Raw genomic sequence first — 22059 nt, forward strand, 5'->3', positions numbered from 1 at the left:
AGTAAGGAGCACTCAGTATTTCTGACCATCAGGGTGCTCTTATGTGGATTTAGATGTCTGCCATTTAAGACACCTAAGGCTGAGCATTTTTGCCTTAGTTGATTATATTGGGATGGTCACATTTTTGTGCCATTTCTTTTCCATTCAAAACCCCTGCTTCTAGGTGAAGCAGATGCTTGTTCAGTGATTTAGGTTGAGCTGATCCCAGCCAGCCCAAAAGATGTCTTGTCTTTAACAATGCTGTTGATGGGTCTCAGTCCAACTCTCAGCTAACTAGCCTCATAGTGAAGTCCCTGTAGGGATGAGGCATATTGGCAAAGCAGTGTGGGGGAAGCTGGCTCTGCTACCTGCCAGTCTGTATCTCCCTGTGGATGGAGGACTTTAACCTTCTGGGCTGTCAGTTCTGCCCCTTTCATATAACATAAAAACAAAGATTAAGAAAAATAGTTTCCCCTGCTTTTGTTCCAGCCTCTCTCCCTCATTCCAGACCCTGTTACACTGAAGCTGTAAACCACCCTTAGGCAATGAGTGCAGTGTAATGCCTGGCTAGATCAGGGAGAATGGAAGAAATGATTTAAGGTTCCAGGGCTAATAGAATGTGTTTTGTTTTTCAGATCGACTGAAGTATGAGTCAAAAAAATCCAAGTCGACCAGTGTTGCTGTCAGTAACGATTTCAGCTTTTCTGCTGTACAACCAGGTAATTCATAAGTCATGCATGGGCATATGATTGCACAGATCTCCTGGCAGATACGCTCATATTTCTAAAGCTTCTGCTGTTGCATTGTCTGCAGAGGGCCAGGTTTAAAATAGAGGTGTGTTCTAGCCCAAATTAGCCAGTATGGGTTAAAATACCAGGAAAGGCATACCAGCATGTATAGCAGTTCAAGTCGAGCCCCAGGCTGCTTTATCAGTTTTAAGCCAAGTTACTAATCCAAGTTGAAAGCTTAGCTGCCATATCATCACGGCTCTTTTAACCAGAGTGAAGAACACATCGGTTTTTGCAGTGGACACATTACCTTGTGATATGAATGGCAGAGGGTAAAGGTTCCCTAAACTGTGCAATAGCACAGCCCCCCCAGCTGATTAGGGCTGCCACACATGGAGCTGCCTGGCTAGGGGAGGGGCACTTCTCCCTCAGCTACAACAGCAGCTCTGTCCTCTAAGCTGCGCGGTAGCATGGCCCTGCAGCTGCTTCATGAGCCCCGCGCAGCTTAGAGGGAACTTGCAGAGAGTGAAAACCTTCCTTTTGGTGGCTATTGACACCAAGCCCTTTCTCTGCTCCAGAATTCCTTAGGTTTGGGGCTGGGAAGGAATTCTCCACCTGGGAGGTATTGGCAGGGATGTAGGGGAGACTTCTGATGATGGTGAAAATAGTGTGGTGTGAGTAGAAGTTACTGGGGAGATTTTCAGAGGCACAAAGGGCAGTGGGACAGCCAGTGTGAATTGAGACACTCATTTTTGTCTTTGCATGGAAACTCTCCCCATTAAGTTTCCTATCCCACATCAGAGAATTTCTCTGTTTTCTCTCAGTTGCCATAGCTGCTGGGAATGGGCAAAATGATCCAGAAAAGAGTGGTGCACCTTTGCTAGCCCTGCCTACATTACATTGTATTATTAATACCTGCTTGTCACAGTCCCTCGGCTCTCTCAAAGCTTAGATTCCAGTCAGCTTTCAGTAAGATGACAGTAAGATGCAGCTTTCTACTCTGCTCTCTCTTCTGTCCTAGGCCTAGTGCTCAGCACATGCCTCAAGGTTTGACTAATGAAATCCTGAAGCCATCATTGTTCTACACTGGCCATGGACTAAAAGAATCATCATCCTGCCCCGATCCTAACCCTTTTCTCTCTTGCCGCACATGGCTATGCAAATTTTACTTGGGGATGGAGGTAAAATGAAGAGAACTTTGATATCCCAAGTATAACAAAATCTGCCCTTTTCTAGGCCAGAAGCCAGGGATCCTGCCTTGCAGGCATACCAGCTATCTGAGTAATCCTGATTAACCTTAAGGCCTGAACATAACAGCTGCTCCAAAGGACAGAATTAGCGTTGGTGTCTGTCACTATCTTCATGTTTAACGACAGAGCAGGATGCGGCAAATGGAGCTATTCATCGAGGCTTGACATGCCGATTTTGGCTAAGGTTATGGAATTTCAATTGTGCCCAGATTTGATAATGGGAGCGGGAAGCACAAGGATACGATTAACAAGGAGCTGTGACTCACCCAGATCAGCTGCCTGCACTAGTACAGCTGAGACGTCTAAACTTTCTCCCTTTTTAATTAACTGTCTGTGTCATCCGTGGTAATGCAAATGATCTCGAAGCATGATCTAATAACCAACTGAGAAATAAAATTAGCAGATGGGGTGATCTGGGGTCACATTCGCTCACATAAGCAAAGAGGATTTTTGTTCAGCAGAGCGCGATTTTTAAAAAAAAATTTTAAACCAAGAACAGACATTGATGGATGGGGCCTGCTTCTGCAGGGCCTTGCACTTCATTTAGTCACTTGCATCCTTTGTGCCCAGTGGTGAAAGCTGCCGGGTTAGAGTAGAAGTACTTACAGCTGCTTTGCATTCATTCTGCACAGATAAAAACGCTGTGGAGCCCTGGAAATGCAAGGCCACAAGCAAGCTGTGATCCCCCATTGCGCCATTGAAATAAACAGAGACACAGCTGTAATTCTTATCTGTAGCTCTTTTAAAGTGTGTGTGTGGGGGACTTTACTGGAAGCAGCTGAACGTGGAGGGTCACTTCTCACTTCCATCCCAAGAGGCCTAGGCAGCACTGTACCTGCTGACCTGCACACTCTCTCTCCTCCTATCTTCCCTCCAAAATCCAGGCCTGTCTGCATCCCACCTGGCTTGTCTCTCAGAAACAGAGCCTTAGGAACTGCTCTTAATTTTTCGCTGGTCTCCATCTTTCATGTGTGCACTTGTCTTACACTGTCTTATTTAGCCCGTGACAGAGATGCGTGGCAACTGCTTTGAGGCAGGGCTGCTGTTTCCCTGGAGCTGGAATTGGGTCAATGGTGATAGTGTGGCTTAGATTCTCTGCACGCCCCACTCCACCCTCACAGATCCCTACTGACCAGCTTCTTTGCATTTCAGGTGACGTGGCCCCTGTAACCAGCGAGGCCAGCAGTGCTGTGTCTGAAGATGCCTTATTTAGGGACAAACTGAAACACATGGGAAAATGTGAGTTTGTTTCCAGGTTCCATAATGGCAGAGGGAAGGCTGCGCGGGAGCAGGCAGGCAGGCAGAGGAGGAGAAGCAGTAAGGATTCTTTAGCACTGAGTCTAGTGCTAAGGAGTTTTTCTGCCAAAGCGCTCTGCATGCGTGTGTGTATGTGTGCACGGGTGTGCGAGCCAGCACTTGGGTATGCACAGATCTGCAAAGATATGAGATTCTTACCTCCCGTTCAAGCCTCAGAAGTTATTCATATTTATCAAGCCACCCTGTGATTAACTGGGCAAGGCACATTTAGCTGGGAGTGTAGCTTTTGATTAGAAGGGGCTTTAATGCATTGTGTACTAAGCCGGACGAGAATGAACTGGGAGTATCAAGTAGGGAAATCCAAATTGCGCTAATCCATCTCCAAAGCCTGCAGCAGACTGGGGTTTGATTTCCATGCGCCTGCTGTAATCCTGGAGATCTGTGTCCTTGGCCCCGTGCACCCATCCATGTGTTCCTTCTGCTTTTGGTGCAGCCCTGATCAGAGATGGACCAGGCTCCCCTGTGCCAGTCGTGTCAAAGTAATGACAGAGCTTGGTTTCGCCATGGGTGCTGGGCAGGAGATGCATGTCTGACTCCTTGTCTCCTGCTCCCTATCCAGTGAATGCCTCAGCAGTGCTGTTGCTGAGCTTCAAAGGAAGCCCCCAGCCACCATCCCAGCCATGATAGGGTCATTGCCCTGTTTGTCTCCCAGGCTTATATCAGTGCAGCCCTGTGCCAGGAATGCCCTTTGCAGCCCGAGTGGCCAAACATATGCCTTTTGTGGACTCGTTCCTTCCACAATGCCAACAGGAAGGGCCTTAATAAGAAAAGCAAAATATCAAGAAGTTCCTTCCTCTGAGCTTCTCAGCATGTTGTTAATATTTGCCTTCCTGTTGTTCCTGGGAGATCAGGGCCAAAGCAGACCCCATTGTGCTAAATGCTGTACAAACACAGAACAAAGGAACAGTCCTTGCCCCCAAAAGCATCCACTCTAGCTGTGCCCTCCATGTCTTTCTCTCCTAAGCCCCTTGGGGCAGGGACTGTCATGTCCAGCACTGAGGACTTTATCTGCGCTTAGTCCCATCTGTGTAGGCTGGGGTGAAAGTGGGGATGATATATCTCCAACAAGCGAGTGAGCTAATATAGTGAAGCGTGGGGGAGGAGAGAGAAAAGGAAGCCCAGCTCTAGGTTCCATTGCTCATGAAGAGGGTTCCCATAATTGGGGAGGGGGTGTGTAGCACTGCTCCCTAAATGAGTCTGTTCTTCAAGTGGAGGTGATCTCCTTTTCTTCCCACCCCACCCTAGAAGATGCCAGATGTGACTTGGATAGATTTTCTCTACCACTTACAGGCATATCACTTAGGAGTCTCCTCTGGTAGAAACGGGATGGAAATGGGTTTTGCCATATGTAGGTGCTGACGCTGGCTAAATTGCTCATGCTGCTCTGACGTTCGATTTGCCATCCTCATTTACGCTGCAAGCTTGTATGTATGACTGTCTTCAGTGTGTTGTTGTAGGGCACGACTATGTGACGGATTGGATGGGGCTTCTTGGGAATAGATACAAATCCTCCCTCTGTTTAAACCCTAAAATAGAAGTTAGAGGAGAAGTTAGTAGAGACTTTTCCCACTTTTGTTCTTTCTTCCCGGCAAGCCACAGGCTTCTCTCCTTTTGCAAAATAAATTGGGCACCTCACATAGTTTGACTGATTCATGAGCTGCAGTTTATTTTAGCTTCACTTAGTATTGGGGTGTGAGGGGAGAGAGAATTTGGTATAGTTATATCATGGAAATTACAATAAAAATGTCTGACTACACTAAAGGTCTGACTGTTCAACTGAATCCTTCCTTCAGGGATCAAATGATATTCTTCTTGATTACGAGAACTAATTCCAGTGCATGGAAAAGTGTTGCGGGCCTTGGTTTGGTAAGGCTAATCAGTAAGGCACTGGGCTTTCAAGCAGGCAAATTTATCTTGGTTCAGTCATCTGCTGTCCTGCAGCATGCAGAGTGATTCAGACCCCATCATCCCAAATGGATGTCATGGGAACTTGACATCTCTCATACTTGTTATTTACTATCAACTTTTGATGGCTGGGTCTGAGCAAGCCATTCACCAGCCTGTTTCTTTTCAGCTACACGCAAGAAGCTGTTTGAACTTGCAAGGGCTTTTTCGGAAAAGACCAAGATGAAGAAGTCAAAAAGAAAACACTTACTGAAGCATCAAGTGTATCCTTCCAACATGTGATGTTGTCCTCCCCTGGTCACACTGAGCTTCCTAGAGATGGGTCCCATCTGCCATGACTTGGAAGAAAGCTATGCTGCAGAGGGCTAGGACCAAGCTATGCCGGTGTTCTCCATCTTGGGGTCATTGGGAAGATATAGGGAACACAACCTGACCATCCCATATTTCTGTATTGGAGGGGTGGGGGTTACAGGATGGGTGGGAGAAGGATCCTGGAGGGAGTGTCCTGGTATGGGGAAAAGGCTTTTTCACATAGAAAAGGTGAAGAATCACTGGTTTATGCACCACTTACATCTCACTTACACCCTGAAACTAGGGCAAAGATTTGTGCATGTGGGAGGGAGCTATAGCTCAGGGAGAAAAGGATGTAAGTAACCAAAAGGCACATGTTTGCAACCCTCATGAGTCAAGCTACAGCCACAGAGAACATTCATGGCTCAGCGAGTGTGCGAGTGTGGATCCAGCTCTGAACTTCCCTGAAGTGATGTGTTTGCAGCTGGGATTCCACTTTGAGTGTAGCGTAGATGTTCCATTTGTTGTGGAAGCTCCCCTGGATCTGTGTTCTATGAAGAGTTTCCTCAGTGGAAACTTTATCAGCTGTGTGCTAACTAGTTGTCATGCCAGTCCTAAGCCACCACTCACTACCGACAATGCAAGAGAAATCGTGCTGGTGACTCACCTGTCCACTCTTCCTCCCCTTCTTTTCCACTTTTGCTGGCACATGGATAGAGACCTAGAGTAAAAGGGTTTTCTTATCCCCAGACTCACTGAAGTATGTTGCCTTGGTACCCCAGTGACCCTGGCATCGTGGCCTCCCTGTACTATTATGACCCAGATCTCATGCCAGAGAGCAGCAGAATGGAAATGGAAACAGACCTAGGAACCACCCCCAACTCTATGGGCTGCTCACAAGCCTGTGGCTTACACTCGAAGACCTTTTCCTTAATGGAGCATGCAGGATGGGAACAGCGGCTTCCACAGCTAATCTTCTCGATGACGTTGAAGGACACTCGTGCGGTAAGATGATGCTTGTTTCTGCTAATGGGTGAGTCGCCAGCTGGAGGCTCCGGTATGTGACCCCAAAGAGCAGGGGAATGCACATCAAAAATCAAGATTCCTGCCTTGCAGATTCCTTCTCACCCATTACACTAGATGTTCAGAACCTGTTCCCTGACTCGCCTTTTCCTAACGCAAAGCAAGTAGCAGGCCTGGACCACTTCTGTGGCTAATGTAGATTAAAACAGGCATGGGGCTGCTCTCTCTGCACCCGGAACAGCAAGGGGAAACTCTCCCCAAGCCAGGGGCAGGAGCCACACTCCTCCCATCTCACCTCATTTCAGACCCTGTACTGTGCAACGGACACTTCTCCACCCATTTGTTAGCTCCTCAAGGTTTGGGTTGAGCAGGCTCTTCTTCTCGGTCCCCTTTCCCCATGTGTTCTGGCTCTCCAGGCCTCTGCTTTCTGTTAGTTCAGCTCTTTATTGAATGACAGGATCACCAAGTAAAAGGAAGTGAAGCCTCCTTCCCCAAGGGCCAGGAACACCCTCGGTAAGCTTGGGCGGGTAGTATTCGCTGTGGCTTTGCAACAGGGATACAGAGATCTAACAGAAATGTAACCCAGTGGTGAACGGTAGTTGATTGACAGCCTGAAACCTGGAGTCCTCATTTTGTCTACAGGAGAGCATGAAAGCAGTAACCCCTTACCCTGACACAGGACAAGCACTGCAGTGGGTGTAAGGACGGCACAGAGTCCATAGCCCATTCAGACCAAGACCCATCTGCTGAGGCAGCCAACCAAGGTGGCAGCTGCCCAGGAAATAGGCTGATACCCACCTACTCGTTTCACATAGGGCATTGAACTGCCATCCATCAGTACTGCTGCTTTGTTCACTGCTAGCCTGGGGCGGGTTTAAACCAACTGGCACCCATATCCTTCTGCAATTCTCAGGCCCTTCCAGTCCCCTGAGACTGCGGCAGCTTTGCCACCTATCTTGTTTAGATACAGGAAGGGATCTCCTGACGTTTGACCACACAGGTCTTTCTAATGCCTTTCAGATGAGGATTTCCAAGCAAGAAGACAGCAACTACATGAGGAAGAGGAGATACCGAAAGAAGGACAATAAATGGTAAGAAGTGTTGTAGGATAATGTGTGGTTAGTTACAAGCCCATCCCTCCGCCGCTTTCTCCAGGAGCTGAGTGGTGTAGATTAGACACTGGGGCCAATGGACAAAGTGCCAGCCTAAGAAAATGCAAAGATCCCTTGCATGCTGTCATGGTGAAAACAAATGGCTTGAGCTTATGGCAACCTCTCTGGTCCTCCAGTCATGTGTTCAGGCACAGAGTTGAAACAGAGGGTATTGTCTTGGCATCAGCTGTTCTTCCCTGGCTTTTGCAGGATGGATTACTTCTCTTGTTCAGCTACAGCTGATAGCACTGACCCCATAACATCCTTGATAACAACACTGGGTGAAATTCACAATGCCAATGTGTGAGTTCTTTGTGTTACGTGTTAAGGATCTCGGTAGGTCTTCATGCATAAAGCCTTGCACATGGGGCTTGCACATGGGGCTTGCATTGGGGTGAGTGTCACCCACGAGGACTTAATTCTGCCATTGCTGTACGTAATGTCTGCCGTTCCAGGTCCTTTTTTTAGCTGCTGTATGGATAGCAACAGGTACTTTAGCCTTTGAACTAAAGGATGCAAGAGAAACAGCCTGGCCAAATCTTCCCTGTTCTTTGTCCTTCATGGAAAACGTATCTGGGTGGACACAGCATGCGGATGCTGATTAAAACCATGCAGAGGCTTCAGTATTCATGCCTGCCTGTTCTGTGTATCAAGTTCATTGATTCCTTATGGCTTGGTTTAAAAACATCCAGTGCACACTGACAGACTTTGTTTCAGCAACCATGCATGAAGCAGCTTTGACTGAATACATTCTTCCTCTCCTCCTCCCCATCCTTCTCTTTTAGATCCCAGATCCATTACCTGAACTGGACTTTATTTGTGAAAGTCTTAAGGAGAAGATGGCTGCAAAGAAAAAACAATTTCCTTGGCTCCCCATGCTGGCATCCTTTCTGAAGTACAAGTATTAAAGTGAGGCACAATGTTTTCCTCCCAGCGGGTTTGAAAACACCTCTTTCCTATCCAGCCAAAAATCAGCAGCTGATCTGAATTTTTCTCAGTCACTGCAATGAAGATAATGGATTTCAAGCTTTTGAGAATAATGGCCAATCCCCCGTCTCTTTGATATAAACTCGGTTTGGATATGAATTAATAACAATAATACGTTGAAAAGCTGGGCCTTGGCTTGCCCATTTTTAAACATATCACTGTAGCAATCTGATGTAACTTTATGCGCACAGAAAAGACCTGAAAATGTTGTTTGTTCTTTGTTGTTGTTACTAAGGGGTAATCAGCCAGGATCTAAATCATGTAATAAACAGGGTGATATCAATTGTCTTTTTAAAAAAGAAAAGACTTTCTTCTGCCAGGCATTCTCACATTGAATTAAACCTTTGCCTCAGGCATTGATAAAAATGCCTTGAACTAGATACTGAGCTGGGGCTAATTTCTCCTTCCATATACCACTTTCTCCAGTTTTGTGCTGCTGCTCTTGTGATATTATAATTTACAGAGCAGGAATAGTGGGGGAGAGGGCTGAATTTCAAAGCTGTTTAGTTCTTACTGCTGATCTCTGAACCTTTCCCACGGGTTCTCATTTGGATTGTGGTATTGTTCATGACAATTGGCTGCTCTCTAGGTAGCAGGCAATTAGTTTTGGCCATCTAGAAACACTTGCCAGATTAGATGGAAGGGAACTGTAGATGGGGCCTTGGTTCACCTCTGAGCTCATACGAATGAGTCTCACAGTTGACTTCCTTCAGGATCAGAATGTGGCCTTAAGTTGAAACACAAGTGGGTTTTCTCTAGAGGGACATATGAGCATAGGCCTGATAGCAGGTCTCATAACATGAAGTGAAGGAGAGGTTGGTTCAGAGCTCACTGGTTAATGTGAGGATGATATCCTTCCTCCAGGAGAGAGCTTGGAATCAGGTGGCACATTGTACCTTAAAAGAACACTCTCAGTCTAAAAAAAATCAAATAAAAAATTCTTTCCCTGTGCTGCTACCAGTAGTGTCAATTACTAAATCTGAAATTACGCCCCCTATCAAGTTTTCTTTTCTGTATCAGTACTGTCGGTTTTATTCTCAGCTTGGGCCGTGAAAATAGACTTGTCCAACTGACTTTGTGGGTCCCATGCAGTAGCATGAACACTACAGTGTTTGAGTTGCAAAAGCAGCAGGAAGACATACTGATCCAAGCAATCTGTGCAACAAAACCCTGTTTTCGTTGCCTTTCTATTAGGCTTTGCAACAAAAGCCCACATTGCAGGCTTAACCTCCATGACAGGCTCCTTTCAAGATCTGCTGGAGGATCTGTCTGCCTTTGAAGCGTGTGCCAAGACAGATTCCTTTTAAAAGTTGCTGAGCGTGAGGCTCTTGTTCCGTGCACCTGGCGTTCAGTCAAGCTACTCATGCTCAATGGAAACACAAAGGCAGGGCCTGAGGAATTTAAGACACTGTTCAGAACTAGTAAGGATGAGCAAAAGTAGATTTAGGCACACACACACTGCTTCCTTTCTGTGCAGAAAGACATTGACGCTATGTGGAATGGAGTTTCAGGAGACACCTGATGAAAGGTTCAGTGTTGTGTCTATTGCTGAAGTGGCATGTTCTGGCAGAGTGTGTTTTGGACACTACATTAACACCTTGACTGTGTGATACAGTGCCCACAACCTCCCACTCAGAACATGAACTGCTAAAAACACCAAACAGTACAGTGGGGAAGTGCATGCCGGCTTGTATCAGGTTGTGGACTCCAGTGATTCCCTGGGATCCCAGCAACTTTTCAGGTTCTCAAATGCTAAAGATCCCAATTCCCTGAGGTGAAGCCTGCTTTTGGTGTCTGTTCCTTTAAAAAAGTAAATAAAAAGGAGAGGAGCATCAGTGAGTCTTTTGGTAAAACCTGAAAGACAAGGGAAATTTGTCTGCTCCAGGGACTAGAACAGTTACAAGTGAGGTCATTCTTGCTCAGACAAGCATTCAGTGGCTTGGAAGCGGCCACAGCAAAGAAGATATAAGGCTCCTGGTATGTGCTTTTGAGTCTGTTCAGTGAAAGGAAGTGACTAAAGGCCTGATTTTGGGAGCTGCCAGACACCCACTGGCCTCTTTAAAGTCAGTGGGTACTGCACTGCTCAGCACTGTTCAGAGTAAGGCCCTGTGTGTATGATATGTATGTACATATTGGTTGCTAAGGGTAAAGCTGGAGCACTACCACTGAAAACAGAAGAGCTTTTGGAGCTGGAAGGACTTTTATCCCCCGCCTTAGAATTGGAAGGTCTGTTTCTCTGCCACCTCCCTTTTCCTATCCTCAGTTGGCTCCTACTTTAATAAATGCTTGGCTATTTCTCTCTCTCCTAAAGAGGCTCTGCATGTTTGGAAGAAAATCAAGCTTGGAATCAGATCAGCTTGTAAAAGTTCCAACTCCTCTTGGCTACTGAGGGCTTAACTTTGAGCTAAGTTTCCATGAATGCAAAAAGGCACCAACAGCCGATCACACAGAAGCTCAGACTCTTGTTGGTAGGAAACTGTGCTGTCTGTCCCCACAAAAAATTCATTTTTATAGGACATTCTGGTCTCCAGGAAATTCTTGGTGGATTGGGGGGTGGAAAGGAAGGGAAAAATACAAATGCACATGTCCCTCAGGTCACATGTGTTGATGTTAGCAGCTGCCCTGCTGTTAAATTAGTGCTAGCTTATTGCGATCTTTTACCCTGATAAAGTATATCTTCATCTCTCTCTATAAATTGGGTTGTATTACAATACGGCCTTTTGAAGTCATACTAACCAACATTCCCTCTAATCTTTTCCATCCATGTGCGGATATTTTCCATCCACATACGGAATACATTTGTATTGTGCACTGAGGCATTTGTGAATGTGCACTGCCAGTAGAAATAAAACCTAGCTGTGGGTGCTCTGCTAATCAGTTGGGATGCATTTGAATCCCTCCTGAGCAGCCACACAAGTGCACAGCTTACAGGGAATACTGATGCTAACGTACAAGGTGTTAACAGTCACTATAGACTAGGGATGTATGCGAGTAGTTGACTACCTGATAAGCCTAAGCCTGCCCGCCTGGCTCTTACTACATATAAACTGCAGAGCAGCAGCAGGGATGTAGCTCCCGGAGACTTCCTCCCTTATTGACTAATTGTGTAGTCGATAGAAATTTTATCGACTACACGATTAGCTATTTACTCGCTTCGTAACATCCCTATTATAGACAAGGACAGGATGTGCTTAATATTTCATCATCTAGTCACGAAGGTTAACCACAGTCCGCTGATTTGGTGCTTTGTACAATTTGTCCCTCTCTGAGTTGACCTCTAAGACAAATAGCATAGTTCCCCAGGGTCATCATCTTAATATAACCTCAGGCTATAGCTATACTTAAAAGCCTAATGCAGCACAGCTGGAGATGGATCCAGAGGTGGCTCATTGCCTCATTGTTCTATTAGGGCTGATCTGGAGATGTACTGAATCCATCTGTGAGGTGCTGGCCCGTTCTACTCCAATGATTCTCAATCTGTGGTTGGGCCTGCGGACTGTATTGAAGGGGTCCGCAAAAGATTTAGACTGGAAACTGAACAGAATTCAGCAAAATAGAGACAAGAGATGTCTGAAGGGGTCCACACCTCCTCTAGAAATTGTATAGGGGTCTGCAAATGAAAAGAGGTTGCAAAGCACTATTCTACTCTCTTCAAAGTCACTTAGAGGTTCAGTGCTCAGTGCTTCCCAGGATAGAGCCCATACTGAGGTGTGACTTTCCAGTGACCTACATTGAGGCATATAAAAAACCAGGCCTAATAAAGAGTATTTGTTGGGTTTTAGAGAGACAGCATTGCAGTGAACGAGAGGAGATTAATATTGTTACATCACTTCCTTGAACTGCATTTGATATGCTGATGGGTTCATGTCTTTCTGGCTTTTAGAGTAGGATCCACAGGTGTGGTGTTAGTACGTGGTAGCTAACAAGTGCAAGCTATGAATTATCTAGTGTAGACAACACAATGTAAACATTAACATTTATAGCTTAGCAAGTGTGAACAGAATATTCTTGCTTGTCTATGCAGGATTTTTAAACTGTCTACACTGCATGCTTATTTCGAAATACTACACAGCAAGCCCACTATTTTGAAATAATTTTGAAATAACAGGCTTCTTATTCTGACTTCCGTAACCCTCATTTCACAAGGAGTAAGGGAAGTTGAAGGGAGAGTGTTCTCCCTTTGACTTTCTGCTATGTAGACAGCGCCAAAAGCCGAGTTAAGCTACTTCGACTTCAGCAGCACAATTAACGTAGTTGAAGTTGTATAGCTTAACTGGACTTTAGCCTGTAGTGTAGACATGCCCTTAGGATGTGTTAGCTAATATGTTCTAACAATGTACCTTTTAGATTCTACTCCAGTCTTTCCATTTCCAAATGTCCTGAGGGCGCCAAATACCATTGTAAGGAAGGAGGAAGGGAGTCCCCCCCCCCCCCCCTTTTAAAAATTCAGGTCTAACGAGTGGAAAGGCCACAAAGACAGCCTTGAAAGCCGAAATGCATTTCTTCTATCAAAATGTACAATACTCAGTGACGTTTGTATCGCTTCTGTACAAAATGGTTTAAAAACCAAAAACGACTTCTGTGACGTTCGTGAGTGTTGCTATTTTAGAACTTATTTCTATAAGTATTTTTTCTTAAAGATGTTTAATAGTAATTCATATAATAAAGTCATGTCGTACTCTTAATGCCTTGGTTTTCTTTGCTTTTGATTTTTTTTAAATCTCAGTTCTAGGCATTGCCTTGAGTGGCTCATCTGTTACAGAATGACAAGCTCTTAAATTGAGGGCTTGATATCGCCTTGCTTGTGCTGACCGAGTAGTGCATAGTCCAGTAGGTGGCTCCAAAGAAATACTGATTTCAACTACAATTGCTCAGCAAATGACACCTTTTTTCCAATTGATATTTTTAAACTATGTTTCCCGTGATGAACCGTTTTCCCCTGTTGAAGTTTAGAAGCAGGGCATCGTGGCCATCTCTGGCTGTGGGAGATGTAATTTGTCTGGGAATCCTGACCTAAAGAAAAGGGGTAAGAAGTGACAACACTAAAACTCTCAAGAAGCGCTAAGGAGCATGTCCAAATTGAAAATTTTCAGTTTTTATTGAAAAATTGAATATCTGATAAAAATTCCATTTTCTGCAGAAACCAGATGTTTTTCATGTAAAACTTTGTTTCAGTGGTTTTCCTTCTGTTTACTATTGTGGGCTGCCTATCAGTTGTGGACAGCATCATAAACATTTATACTGTCTATATGATCCTGAGGCTGTCACGTGGGCATGGCTCTGTTCTGATTGGGACTTAGGCTGAGAACCACTGCTTTATTTTATTGAAAATCCAAATTGCTTTTAAAAAGGCTGAGATGGAAAATTTCTCAGTGGGTCCTAAACTGAATGTCTGGTCAGCTAATGGGGAATGGGAGGTGATAAAATCACCTCTCTGTGCCATTCTATCTCCGTAGCATTATACAAGCACTCAGGGAACCAGCCAAAGCCCAAATGTGGGAAGCAAGGAAAGCTTTTCCAAAAAATTTGATCTGTCATAAGCAGCTCTTCATGCTCTTCCTTCCCCCAGAAAAACTCAGAATGCTTTGCTGTTTGACCTTGCAGGAATAGCATATTGGAGCAGGGAGAGCTAATGTTAGCTGTGGTGGCCGTGGATTTGCCATGACTCAAGAACACTTTTTGTGAAGAAGCTTGGATCATGGGGTCAAGAAGAAAATTTTAAAACTTTATATTGAGGGGAAAAGAGATTGAAGTATTCGGAGTCCAACAAGTGTGGCCTGTGGACCCAATTGCCCACTGCCAATTCCTGCAATATACCTGTCTCCATCTTTGGTATTGAGGGGAGCAGCTGGCAGTGACTGCAGGATCAAGAGGAAGCCACATGTCCTGAGACCTGCTCCTTTCATGGACATCCCCTCCATATCAAGCATGCATTGACTTAACTTCTAGTAAGTTACCAGTGCATACTTTGCTTGGACCCAAAATTCTAAGTCAGGATTTACAGGTGAGTAAGGGGGCCTTACATCTCTGGTCGTTCACCACAATCTGGTGGACTGCACCACACCCTAGCCCTGTGCAAAGCCTGTCCACGTGAGTTTTGCACAGGTTTGGGTAGGAGAGTCAGGCCCATTGACTTTAGGAGACACTAAGAAAATGGGTGATCTTGTCAGTTGCGTTCTAGTGTATAAGGCGTGTATCCTTCACACCCTCTGACATATGAACGCAGTTAGGGCCTGATCCAGTACAAGTCATTCCAATAAGTTCAATGGGCATTAGATGGAATTCTTAGCCATTGAAATCAGTAGCAGATCTTCTGTAGCTGGGCTTTATTTTTTAACAGAAATGCTGATCCAAGCTGCTCAGGGATTGTTGTGACACCAACTATGTGTGTGTAAGCTCACAGCACATTTACAGTCAGCTACATTAAATGTGGAACTGCATTTATAAAAAAAAAAAAAAAAAAACCACCACGTAATGCTGAAAATGAGAAGTCTCTTGGGATGAAATGTGTGCCGTTTCTTTAAAGTGTTTCATTGTCTGGAGTACACCAACTCCTCCACATCTGTCAAACGTACACTCAGGCTCCTTCGCATTGTCGTCTTAGTGGAAAAAGAATGCATTTATTACAAAGCATTATTTCTGAAATATGTGTTCTTAATTTTCAACACCACATATTTCCACTCGCTGGCTGGAGCAGGATGTCTCAAAGTGCAAAATGGTATTGAAGGGAGACTTTAAAGCAACATGGAGCATGGAGATCTCACTTCCTCGGATCGAGTGGCAGCTTCTACACTTCGGCCCAGTCTGTGCCTTTGGAGTTCTGGCAGCTAACATCTAACATTCTGAAGTGGAACAGCCAATTTGGGTGAAGCTGTTCTGCACATCCACCGTGATTCTGATTCTTTGCCATAAACATGCCATGTGGCTCACAACTGGGCCCTGGAATGCCTGTTCAGTTCTAGTCTGTGTCAAGTTTGGGATAAAGCCTGAAATCAGGGGAGTTGCGATTTACAAGCCAGATCCTCAACTGGTGTATTTAAATCAACATAACACATCAGTGGAGCTTTGCTACTGTACACCCACTGTGTTTCTGGCCCACTTTTGTGGAGGAAAATTTTTGCCTGGCTCAGGTGATCAGATACATTCTCCTATAAATGTGATGACAAATGAATGGCCAGAACCAAACACATGGCGAAGGACTATAAATCTAACGTTATGAGGTTAGCTGAGTCTGAACTTGACAACTTTTTGCAGTTTGGCCTTTGTTCAGAAGACCTGAATCAAGACTGCGTCTTTGATGGATTATTTGTGGGATGAGTGGAGAGGTAGATATTGCTTTTACTTGGCATGCTTTCATATGCATCTGGTTAAGTCAGCTGTTGCAGGCCGCAATACAGTAGGTGGATTGGCGCACCGCTGCTGGCTCTAATGCCAACTTATTAGCGTTAACTGGCCATTGAGACCACCCTAGGTTGTGCTTCAGGTGCAGGATAAATAGACTGCTCCAGAGCTAACAGTAGCCAGTGAGTCAGGAGCGCTGAGCTCCCTTCCTGAGTGATATTGGCACTTGGATCACAGTGATGGGGACTCTACAGGTGGCAAGGTAGACTCAAAACATCACTGGATCTTTCTGAGCGGCACTTCCAGGCTTAAACCAATGTTTAAGGTATCCTCATTAACAAGCATGGATTATCATTTGTGGAGGGGGCCGTTGGTTAAGAGCACTGTCCTAACAGAGCTCTCTCTGAATTTCCTCTGAAGCACCTGCCATTGTCTACTGGCAGAAGACAAGATGCTGGGCTAGATGGACCCTTGGTCTGACTCAGTAGGATTATTCTTATGTTCCTGCTATTGTAGGTCATGATGTGTTAGCCTATTTGCCTCGTCTGGCCTTGCCTTTGTTCCCCCAAACTACATGTGTGTGTTCTGTTCTTTAGCCCTCTCCCCACCTGCCCTCACTGTTAAAGATGTTGGTTCTTCGCCAGGACTGGGATTCTATAGTCTTGTAGTGGCCAATCTGTAGTGGCCAATGATGATTATTTATTTTTGGACAGGTCTTTAGCCAAGAGACAGCAACACCCTTGAATTCAGTCTGGCAACTAACAATCAGTCAGTGAAGAATTTATGCATAAGATGTACCTAATTGGTATCCAAAGACAGTTGCTATAATTAGTTCAGAGTTTATTGCTGCTAGGAAGATCTTCCCAGGCTTGGAGCTGTGGATAGAGCCAAGGCTGCTACAACAGGGGGGTCTTGGTTCTGCTCTGAGCTCTGCCACTGACTTGACTATATGACCTTGCCCAAATCACTTTGCATCTCTGCCTGGGTGTTCCCTGTGTACAGCTGCTAAAATAAGGTTCTGTGAACTTTCCAGTGAGTTGTGAAACTTTCTTCATGAGAGAGTGTTTTTAGATTCATGGAAGCAAAGTGCTAGATAAAACATTATGTGTTCTCTTACTTTTAAAAAGCATGAGAGGGCTGAAAAAGTGAGTATAACCTTCCTATTGCTTCAAGTAATTCCTGTCATTAACCCACTAACACTACAGTTATAAATAGTGGGAACTGGGAGTTGTACAAATTATTTTTTTAGTGTCACCATGAACACAGTGCTGGGGTCACCTTCTGTAGTTCCCTTTTTCATTCTCTGTCTCTAATTGGGGGAGTTTATTCTCCTGCAAAGAGTGAATTGAGATGATAAAATAGTCCCCAACCAAAACACTGCATCCAAATTACTGTAAAGATTAAGGCAGTTTTGGATCTGGATCCAAATTTTGTTGCTTGAGGACAATCTCGAAGGCAAATGTATTGCCTCTTGTGTTTATAAAACTTGAAGAGGAATTGAATATCTTGTGTCTGAAATTACCAAGTGTATTTTTTGAATTGACCCATCCATAATTAGAGGGAAACAAAGGAATGTATCTAATAAATACAAATTACTTCCTGATCTCTCTTTCTTGGAAGTCAGGTTCCTGGAAATACTGGAACACTGGGAAGGTTATTTATGCACAGCAGATAACCTTGGTGTAGCTTTTCTAAACACAATTAAATTAAATTTAAAAAAAAATCAAGCTGGATGAGCCAGCCTCGGACAGCCTAAATGTTATATCTGCTGCCACATGGTGGAAACATAAGGTACCACTCATCCTCAAGAAAATACCACATAACAGGCAGGCCTAATTCTCTTGGTTTAGCCCCAAAGGTGGTCATTTTGTACTTGTGCAAAGAGCATGCAAAATGTTACTGCTTCATATCCTTTCTTACCTTTGTGCAAAGAGGGGAAGTGACAATGAGCAACAGAGAACCAGGCCTTTTAGTTTAGATCCCCAGGCTTAACTATTGTCCAATAGTTGTCCTTAAACTGGAGCAATGGACAGCCGCCTTCAACTGTAATAACGGATGTGTGGCCTGTAGAGTCCACTGGCCCTAGCATGTGCTGCTGTCGCTTGATCCTAGTACTGAAATAAGCAGGTCTGTGTAGACATAATGGCCTTTAACATTAATGACTCTGACTCCACAGATCTAATCTCTATAGCGCAACAAAAACAAGAACAGCCTCTGGCTACGCTGGGGATATGTGCGGCCTCTAATTTAGTATTTATCCTCACCAGGCCTCCATTTCCTTCTCTGTAATAGGGGACTTCTCAGTGGCCTAGGTAAGTATTAACAAACACAGATCTGAATGCACTCAGACCCTCATATGGAGGGCACCATGAAGTGTGGGTAAATGTGAAGTAAGTGTGTGTGTGGAGTGAGAGAGCAGCATTAAGCAAGCTGCAGCCTCAGCAAGGCTACATGATTCTGAAGCCATCTGGGCTTTATTCTCGGACATATGGTATGAGCTTAAGGACTTTAATTTGTGTAAGTTGCCAAACATATGGATGCTGTGCTCTTGCACTCTCAGATCTGTCCTCTTCCCAGGAGGAAGATTTCGTGCCTGTCACAGTTCCTGTTCATTCATTTGCACTCATCCTTTTGAAGGAAAGAGATAAAAATTATACGAGTGACCCTCTGCCCAGGATTGTGCCTGCCCTTCAGCTTGGATGTCCCTCTTCATCATCCACCAGCCGAGACTGGAGTCAGACCAGGCTAAAGCACAACAGATTCAACAAATCAGTCATAAACCAGGCATGTCCAACAGGCCTCAGTACATTTCAACATATGTTTGGCGGATATGGCGTGGCTACAACAGTTGGCTTCAAGTCTGGGAGTTTGCTAGACCCAGACACTTCATTGTCTTCACTGACAATAATTCTTACGGCCAAGAATTTTGGAAGTATGAACCTAAGTCTATATTTACGCATCCATGTAAGTGGCCTTATTTTCAAAGGTGCTGCCTGTCGCAGTGTAAAGATAACTGTGTCTATATCTCCTGCCTCGTGGTCTACTTCAACAGTGCCCAGTCTGGTCTCAGGTCTCCGGACACCACCTATCTCTTGACCCACTTCCCAGCCATGTGAAATCCTCCACATACCAATTTGCTTAAAGGCCAGCACCTGGACTTTGCTTTCTCCTCAAGGGCTTTGAACTGCAGACTGCCAGCAGATACAAGTTAGCATACAGCTCTTTCTAAGTAAGCACCTTTATTCTTAAGGTAAAAGCATTACAGAGAAGTCATAATAAAAACAAACCTCAGAACTAACCCTACACTAAACCTGCCAGGAATTAACCATCAGGTTATGGGGCCCTAGTATGCCAAATTCTTTCCAACCTTTGTATAAGAGATGGGGCCCTTGAACAGAAGGTCTTGTCTGTTTGCTGGATCAAAAAGGTCTCATGTCACTTCAAGATCAGCCATTTATACCAAAAGACCTTTCTTTGTCTCCAATGTCTAGAAAACTCCTCTTGAAACATCATCTCAAACCAGTCTAGAGGTGGACTCTCTCTAAAGTTTTAGTCTCCGTGACTCATCTTCTTCCCCCCATCTGTTTTTGTTCCTGCAATAGGTGTGATAACCCCCTACCCAATGGAGTTGAACACATTCATACATAAACCATTCATAACTAAAACAATATTGTACAAAGATAGCACATGGGCCTGCGATATCTGTTCTGCTGTCCACCCTGGAGCTTGCATTCATTTCAAGTGCTGCACATCACATGCTCGGTGCTTTTAAAAATGAGGCCATCCAATGGAGGATGGGATTATCCGAAGTGTTCAGCGTCAGCCGAACTCTGCAATCAGTGGAGTTTACTACAGGCATATGGCTCTGTCTGCACCATCTCGGTGCAAGAACTAAAAACTGCACCAACACACTCGCTGCTGATTTTGTGATTGCAAATTGCGGTTTCCCGCAGGGGTTTCAGGTGTATAATGGGCCCATCTCATCTTGCTACATGTGCAGATTCAAGTGTAGGTGTGTGAAAAATTCACAAGTGCAACTTTAGGGGCCTCTGAAAAATTGTTACATTTGATTTTCGGTGACATGTCCTCTTTTAACCATCAAGCACTCCAGGGCACTAGCTGAATAGCTTAAGGAAATGGCAATCACCAGGCATTGCTGGCAATAGATAAAGCACTGAGTGATTTGTATCTCATGAAAGCTTATGCCCAAATGAACGTGTTTGTCTTTAGAGTGCCACCGGATTCCTTGTTGTTTTTGCTGAAAAAGACTAACACGGCTACCGCTCTGAAACATGTCACTAGAATAGTGCAACACTTAGTGTAACATTCAGTCATTGGGTACTTCTACACTGCACAGCTATTTCAAAATAAGTATTCCAGAATAGTTATTCCAGAATATCTTATTTCAAAATAGCACAGCTACACTGCAGGGAAGCCTCAAAATTAGTCTGAGGCAGGCTCTCCTAATGCTATCTCAATTTAGAGCCCTAGGAGGCACTGGAAAGGAAGAACTCAGAATGGCCCTGGCGAGGGGCTATTTCGAAATAGCAGTAGTGGAGCATCTACGCACGCCTTATCTCGAAATAGCTATTTTGGAATGGGCGTTATTCCTCGTAGAATGAGGTTTACAGATTTCTGAATAAGCCGTCTGTGATTTCAAAATTATTTTGAAATAATGGAATTGCTGTGTAGACACTCACATTGTTGTTTCAAAATAAAGCTAGTCATCTTGAAATAACGGTGCAGTATAGATGCAACCATTCATACAACTCTGTCTTGGCTTCTCACTGCATGAGTTGCCATTGCCAAAGAAATCACCTTACGTTGTATGCATGATTTATTTTCAGCACCACAATGCTTGGTTCTCAGAGTCAGCCTGGTAATAAGGGAAGAGAGTCACTTCCCCCACCCTCCCTCCCATGAGAGACACTGTTTAGACAACAAAGCTCTATATGTGGAATGGAAGGGTGATCAAGGCAAGGCAAGGCAAGGTGCAGCTGAAATTATATTCCCTGCAGGAGATATTTTAGGATGTTTAATCATAGGCACAAAATGTAATTAGAAACAAATCACAACGTTGACTGAGCAACAAGCCCCAGCTCGGCTATTTTTAGACTGCCAGAGAAATTCCTATTTAATGCGTGCTGTCCTAGTAGTGCTGATTGCATTTGTCCTCCTGTGCCCTCTCCTCTGTGTATGTGCATGGCAGAGCAGCTGAGCTTTTCAGAGGATTCTTTGACTTTATAAATATTACAGTATGGGGCTTAATATTTTTTTTAATGTTTTGATTTGAGGTTATGTGAAAGCTGATGGCACTGAGACTGTAACAGTGCATGGGAACTGCCCCTGTGCCCTAACCCTGATGTGCAGGGAGGAGGAGGAGGAGTGTTAAATCTCCCAACACCTGTTCAATCTTCAGCCTCTTTACTGAGGGTGCCCCAAAAGATGCTAATTAAAATTGATTGGATGGAAGTGTTGTGATGCGGACACCTGGCGGGTAGCACCTTGAGTAACTGCCAATTCATTTTCACGCTGGTCATAGTATGACAAGAACTTTCTGTCCCTGTAGAGCTGGATTTGGACCCGCAGCCTCCGAATAAAAAGCCGTAAGTGCCATTAACATTCTGGGAGCCCATGAAATCATATCAGCCCGTATGAATAGGGGCTGCAAAGCTGGTAGTGCTCCTCCTGTGACTAGCCCTGTTACCAAGTGTTCCAAAACAGCCCTATGTCAGACCCTTGGCTGCTACAGTGCAGGGGTTGGCAACCTTTTTGAGCCAAACTACATCTAAATTCAGAACAAGTGGTCAACAAAGAGCCATATAAGAATGTCCATTTGCATAACTGAAAATATACAACTTAATATTATTGATAATTGACATGATGAATAATAGCATAAATGAAACATTGTACTCACAGACTTTATTTAATGGGACTTCTGCTGCTGTGTTTTTTCAAACTTTTTTTGGAGTTTATATCATAGCTGGCCAAATCCAGCTTCATGCACACATTCAGGCTGTCTTCTGTCAATCTTATGGTGGAGGTTTGGGGATGTAAGGGTGCAGGAGTCTGGGTTGGGCTGTGTGG

At 44.6% G+C, this 22059-nt stretch overlaps 1 protein-coding gene across 6 annotated transcripts in view; it reads left to right on the top strand.

The window, feature by feature from the left end:
* CUEDC1 (CUE domain containing 1) overlaps nt 1-13316 on the top strand; it is a 168613-nt gene extending 155297 nt beyond the window's left edge. For all 6 annotated transcript variants that reach the window (XM_075904801.1, XM_075904798.1, XM_075904803.1 and 3 more), the window contains exons 7-12: nt 615-698; nt 3110-3196; nt 5349-5442; nt 6417-6475; nt 7514-7584; nt 8430-13316. In XM_075904801.1, coding sequence (XP_075760916.1) covers nt 615-698; nt 3110-3196; nt 5349-5442; nt 6417-6475; nt 7514-7581 — 392 coding nt within the window. In that variant the 3' untranslated portion in view covers nt 7582-7584; nt 8430-13316. The remainder of the gene's footprint in view (nt 1-614; nt 699-3109; nt 3197-5348; nt 5443-6416; nt 6476-7513; nt 7585-8429) is intronic.
* The last annotated feature ends 8743 nt before the right edge of the window (nt 13317-22059 follow it).

The sequence above is a fragment of the Pelodiscus sinensis genome, chromosome 21 (assembly GCF_049634645.1).
Source record: "Pelodiscus sinensis isolate JC-2024 chromosome 21, ASM4963464v1, whole genome shotgun sequence".
Classification (NCBI taxonomy): Eukaryota; Metazoa; Chordata; order Testudines; family Trionychidae; genus Pelodiscus; species Pelodiscus sinensis.